General features: G+C 45.9%; 1 protein-coding gene across 4 annotated transcripts in view; it reads left to right on the top strand.

Annotated features, from left to right (window-relative positions):
• Positions 1–6,105, top strand: part of LOC102302579 (aggrecan core protein) — a 37,479-nt gene extending 31,374 nt beyond the window's left edge. For all 4 annotated transcript variants that reach the window (XM_042226860.1, XM_005937948.3, XM_005937949.3 and 1 more), the window contains 3 exons: positions 3,290–3,434; positions 3,794–3,976; positions 4,056–6,105. In XM_042226860.1, coding sequence (XP_042082794.1) covers positions 3,290–3,434; positions 3,794–3,976; positions 4,056–4,123 — 396 coding nt within the window. In that variant the 3' untranslated portion in view covers positions 4,124–6,105. The remainder of the gene's footprint in view (positions 1–3,289; positions 3,435–3,793; positions 3,977–4,055) is intronic.
• The last annotated feature ends 235 nt before the right edge of the window (positions 6,106–6,340 follow it).

The following is a 6,340-nucleotide window of genomic DNA, read 5'->3' as shown; positions in this document are numbered from 1 at the left end:
CGCCAGGAGACTGGTTCCAGAGCCCAGACAATGCGTAGAGGTGAGCCCAACTATATCTAGCCGGTACCTCTCAACCTCACGCACCAACTCAGGCTCCTTCCCCACCAGAGAGGTGACATTCCATGTCCCTATTGCCAGTCTTGGCAGCCGGGGGTCGGTCCGCCAGGGCCTCCGCTCCTGGCCGCCACCCGGCTCACAATGCACCCGACCCCTATGGCGCCTCCTGCGGGTGGTGGGCCTGCGGGAGGATGGGCCCATGTCTCCTCTTCGGGCTGTGCCCGGCCGGGCCCCATGGACTAAGGCCCGGCCACCAGACGCTCGCCCTCGGGCACCCTCCCCGGGCCTGGCTCCAGGGCGGGGCCCCGGTAACCCTATCCCGGGCAGGGTAAACTGTTCCCTCGATATTCTCTTCATGGGGGTCTTCTGAATCGCTCTTTGTCTGGTCCCTCACCCAGGACCAGTTTGTCATGGGAGACCCTACCAGGGGGCAAAAGCCCCCAGACAACATAGCCCCTGGGATCCCTGGGACACACAAACCCCTCCACCACGATAAGGTAGCGATTCAAGGAGGAGATCATTTTAAAGATATTAATAAAAATCATCCAAGTGACTTCTTCAGTCTCAGCTGACTGCAGGTTTCCCCAACCTTATAAACACATGTGAGTGAAGTTGCCCCCCTACCTTCTTCAAATCGAACAAAATTGATGTCAAACATTTGTCCTGCAAATTATTTTGTTTGTGCAGGTTATGTTTCCCTAATTTTATACACAGTATATGTACAGTGAGAGAGAGATGTTACATCTGTCTTCACTTGCATCCCAGTCATAGAAGCATTGGAGGTCGTTCATAAGAGATGACAGGATCACCCCAACCTCAGCAACAGGACCACCCTCAGCACTGATCAGTTGTGTTTGCTTTTGGAACTGCGTCTTAATTCCACCTATTTTGCATAAGGGTCAGTACAGGCAGAAATCTAGGTGTGCCATGGGTTCCCCCAGGCCCCTGCTCAAAGTCACCAAACCAGTCCGTAAGCAGGTACAGGTGTGGCCAGAAGGGTCCTCAGAGGCACTGCAAGACTGCTTTTCCACCACAGGCTGCCACACACGACAACACCACAGACTTTCAGGAATATACAGAAACTGTCATTGCCTACATCCCAAAATGCATCGATGATGTCACAGAGACCAGGACTATCACTGTCCGGGCCAATCAGAAACCATGGCTCACAGGTCAGGTTTAAATGCTCCTAAGGTTGAAAAATGCAAGCCTTCAGAGCCGGGAATTAGGTGAGTCTAAGAACAGCAAGGGCAAACCTGTGGCATCAGCTGCAGCAAAGCTTCAGCGACAGCAGAGATACTTGGAGGCAGTGGCAAAGAATACAAACCATCACAGACTACAAGCCCACTCTACAGACCGTGGTGACACAATCCCCAGACAGTGTGTGGAGATCCCTTGCCAAAATCAGTACACGCAAAGCTCCAGGTCCTGATAACATCCTTGGACGAGCACTGACGGACTATGCTGTGGAACTCACAAATGTCTTCACAGACATCTTTAACACATCACTAGGGTCAGGCCGTCGTTCCCACATGCCTCAAAGCCTCCACCATCATTACTGTACGCAAGAAGTCATCTACCTCCTGCTTTAAGGACTACCGTCCTGTCAAACTCACCTCCATCATTATGAAGAGCTTTGAACGGTTAGTCATGCATCAAATCAAATGATCGCTTTACCCCAACCTGGATCCATTTCAGTTCGCATATCGGTCAAAACGCTCAACCGATGATGGAATTTCAACTGCCCCTCACTCAGCCCTCACACATCTGAACACTAGAGACTCATATGTCAGAGTGCTGTTCATAGACTTCAGTTCAGCATTCAACACCATCATTCCCCAGCAACTCATTCACAAACCGGATCTGCTGGGGATCAGCACCTTGCTGTATAACGGGCTGCTAGATTTCTTGACAGGAAGACAGCAGACAGTACGGGTCGACAGCAACACCTCCAGCCCAAGAACACTGAATACGGGGGCTCCCCAAGGATGTGTGTTGAGCTCCCTTCTCTTCACTCTGCTGACCCACGACGGGATCTACTACAGGGGTGAAGTTAACCATCTGCCAGAGTGGTACAGCAACAACAACCTGTCCCTGAATGTGGAGAAGACCAACAGCAACTCTACTTCCTCTGCAAACTGAGAAGCACAAGAGATTCAACCCCCATTATGAGCACCTTCTACAGAGGCACAGTTGAAAGTATCCTCACCAGCTGAATCACTGTGTGGTATGACTCCTGCACTGGGTTCTGCAGGAAAAAATGACAACGGGTAGTGAGAGCAGCCAAGAGCATTGTGGGGACCTCTCTTGCCTCCCTCCCCAGGAGATCTACTGCACCTGCCTCATCTGGAAGGTCCTCTGCATTACAGGTGACTTCACTCATCCCTTCAACAGCGTCTTCAGTTTGCTGCCATCAGGAACGATACTGAAGAGCCTCCGGGCCAGAACACGCAGACTGAGAGACAGCTTCGTCCATTGGGCTGTCAGGATGCTGACCATAGCTGTGTCCCAAAACGTCGGCTGCATCCTTCGGAGGACCCGGCCTTCGCGGTCTACGTGGGCAGGTTCCTTCAAAGACCGAGAAGGCCGGAAGTGCGAGGGTGTGAAATGGGACGGTCTAGCCTTCAGATTTGCGTCACCGCTGTCTTGGTGGAGTTTAATAAACTCAGCCGTCTGCTCCTTGCTATCTAAAATATATCAGGACACTGGCGTAAATTCTCGATCGTCTCACACTTCTGTTTAATCGGTTTTCTGTTTGACGTTTATTCAGCTGTGTGAAAATCCTGGAGGAACCCACCCGATGGATTAATAAAGTTGTATTTAATCTAATAACTTTGATCTCAGCCAAACCGATTTAGTCCGGAACAAATAAAACACCGAAAAAAGGCAAACAATTACATTTTTAAGTTATCCGAGTGACTTATATATCATGTTTAACCTGAGTAGCGAAAGAGCGGGGGTCTGAAAACGAGTGTGTAACAGCTGTGAGCATGAAGCAATTCCATTCAAAGACAATTTGCCGTTTATGCTTTTTAGTCTAATTCAACTTTATGTGTGGAAACATTTTCATCGATTAATGCTTCTATTGTTTTTTGAACTTTTTGAACTGTTGAGAAAAGACAAAACAATAAAATCTAATTTAGCAGTAAAAGATGACATACAGGACAACTGGTAAAGCTGTTGTGGTCCTGTTTACACTCTGAGGTTTACCTGTTTGCTCTCGTCTCTTCAGCAATACGAGAACTGGAGGCCGAACCAGCCGGACAACTACGTGAACTCTGAAGAAGATTGTGTGGTGATGATCTGGCATTCTGATGGCCAGTGGAATGATGTACCCTGTAGTTATCATCTGCCCTTCACCTGCAAGAAAGGCTCAGGTAGGCTGGCTCAGCAAAACCTCTGGAGCAAAACCTTCAAGTCTAGTCTAGTCTGTTTGGTCTGGTTATCAATACAAGGCAGATATCTGAATGGTAGAATATATGTCCAGTGGTTTGGAGTCCTTCATAGGTGGAGCAGGTTTATCTTTTTGCATTAGGCTGGCTAAAGCTTCCTACAGTGTGACTCATACTGGGCTCTGTGAAAGAGTCCTAACACTAACAAAACAAACGTGTTGGATTTTGGCAAAAACAAACTCGACTCGGAGCTAACTAACGCAGCAATGTTTTAGCTTTTTACCTAAAATACGTACTGCAGGAAACACATTGTTTGATATGATGTCCTCTGGTACTACCTTCAGTGTCCTGTGGTGCCCCGCCGGAGGTGGCCAATGCTTGCATGTTTGGCAAAAAGAGGGTGGTGTACCCCGTCGGCTCCATCATTCGTTATCAGTGCAATCCAGGATTTAGACAGCGCCATCTACCGCTGGTGCGCTGTCAACCAGACGGACAGTGGGAGGAGCCCCAAGTGAAATGCACTGATGGTGAGCATGCTCTGTATAGATTCGTACTGAGAAGTTATTTCTCATAATAAGTCTTTGTTTGGTTTTTCCCGCGCTGCAGTGAAAAGTCAAAGGAGAGCACAGAGGAGGAGCCGCAGGAGTCCAGAACGCAACAGCAGGCGTCGCTAAGGAGTCAAAATAGCAATTTATTATTTCAAAAGAACATTAATGGGACACAAAAATGAATTTTCTATAGTCAAGAAGATTTCTAGAGGTAATGTTCTGGAACACACACATGGGAGTGGCTACACCGTGGTAATGTGATTTTTTTTTTCTGTGGCTCCTGTCCTTATTTTATTGTTCTGGTTGTTAATGGTTATTGTGTGTCTTGTAATATATTTTTGTTTAGTATTGCTGGCACACTTTGATTCACAGATGGTACGTTCTGCTGTAGATGTTATCATAGAGACGGACGCTGGTGCAGGAATCATGTTAACATGATTCATGAAGTCAGGCACCAAAAAGTCATACGTGTGGGTGTATGTGGCACGCCGGAGATACTTCTGCAGGTTCAAGGTTATTCCTTCTTTTTCAAATTCAGCTGAGGTTCAGTTGAAGATTTACACAGTAGTGTAACTAGTGCAGTTACAATTAAAAGGCATGAGCATGTAAGACAGCTCTAAAGCTGAGAGATCCCTAACAGGCCGCATACATGAAGATATATGAGTTCAGTCATTTGGACTTTTGGGTTATGTTTGGGCAGAAATGATCCAAGTTTAACTAGAACTGAGGGGACTGTGCTATCACACCTGTTAGGTGGTTTCATTTAGACCCGGGGTTGTTTTTGCGAATGTCACGTGAACAGACTTTGTAACAAACTGGGGAGATAAAGTCACAATGGTTCTCACTAGTTCTCATTAAATAAATCAGTAATATTGTGAATTTATCTGTGATTTTATTGTTGTTATACAGCTGAGAGGTTCATTCAACTACTGTGGCGATCCATGTTATGCAAGAACTAGCCAAAAATCTATATTATTTAATATGAATATTATATTTGCTTACTGCATAGAAAGAAGATTCAGTAAAGAAAAACTCAGCACTTGTGTTTATTATTGACATTGTATGAAATCTCAAAATTCTGTGTGCCCAGAGAGGCCTTATGGACATGAAGCATGGCCGAGCTAAATCCAGTGGATGAGACAAATGAAAAAAAGACAAGAAGGAAGAATTTATAGTGAACAAAAAGCAAACAGCCAACGGTCCAATATGCCTTATTACTGAGCCAGTAACTATTGTCCAAGACAACAGCAGCATTAGCAGCACACACGAGCTTCTGCTCAGCTCAAGCTTTATTTCTTAATTATGTTATGCCTAAAGCAGTCAGTTTGTCACACTGGCTGGTTTTAGCGTTCTCTTCTATGTTCAGGCATTAATCATCCGCCACGAGCTGTGCAGTGCGTAGCTTCTCAGCGGAGCTACAACAATGAGCCTGTTTCCTGTTTCATGTCTGTAACGTCAGAAGAAATGCACGGAGCCCGTCAGCTGCCATGTTTCTCTGCAAACACAGGATTTATTTGTGTGGACGAGTCATGTCTGCAGAGAAGGTCTTCATCTGTGCGAGAGACTTCATTATGTGTTTGGTGTTTCTCGATCATTCTGGCACAGTTCTCTCATCATACTAAATACGTTCAGCAGCCACTTTATTAGGTACGCCTATGCATTACAGTAATGCACCCATGTCAGCGAGTCAAAGCGTTTAGTCATGCAGACGTGGACAGTCTGCTGAAGTTCAAACACACAGATGAATAACTCGTCACAGATGTTTCTGTTGTCACAGATAAACTGGCACACACTGTAGAAAAATGTCACCTTATGGGACCACAGGGGCTCTTTGCTGCAGACGTTACAGTTTCTTTATTTCCCAACTTTGACTGCATTCATTCGTACACTTGTTTTATGTCACTGATGCTGTACATGGAGGCTGTGCCTCTTTAAAAAGCATAAACCAAAGAGCAAGAGTTCACCTTCAAAGCTGTGCATGTTTCTGACATAGAATCTTTTTTACTGAATAAAATGCATCTATTCTATAGTTTCTATTGTTGTCTATATGACAGTGTTGTTGGTTTGATTAAAAAAGACGAAAAAACTATAAAGAATGCTTCCTCACATGTACTGTGTTATTGTTGTATATTGACTCAGGAATACACACACACACACAAACACACACACACTTCTGTCTGCTGTAAATACAATAAATGGTAAATGGCCTGTATTTATATAGCGCTTTACTAGTCCCTAAGGACCCCAAAGCGCTTTACACATCCAGTCATCCACCCATTCACACACACATTCACACACTGGTGATGGCAGCTACATTGTAGCCACAGCCACCCTGGGGCGCAC

Source organism: Haplochromis burtoni, unplaced genomic scaffold (genome assembly GCF_018398535.1).
Source record: "Haplochromis burtoni strain Fernald_Lab_line unplaced genomic scaffold, NCSU_Asbu1 Contig_231, whole genome shotgun sequence".
Lineage (NCBI taxonomy): Eukaryota > Metazoa > Chordata > Actinopteri > Cichliformes > Cichlidae > Haplochromis > Haplochromis burtoni.
This window is presented reverse-complemented; position numbering and strand designations above follow the sequence as displayed.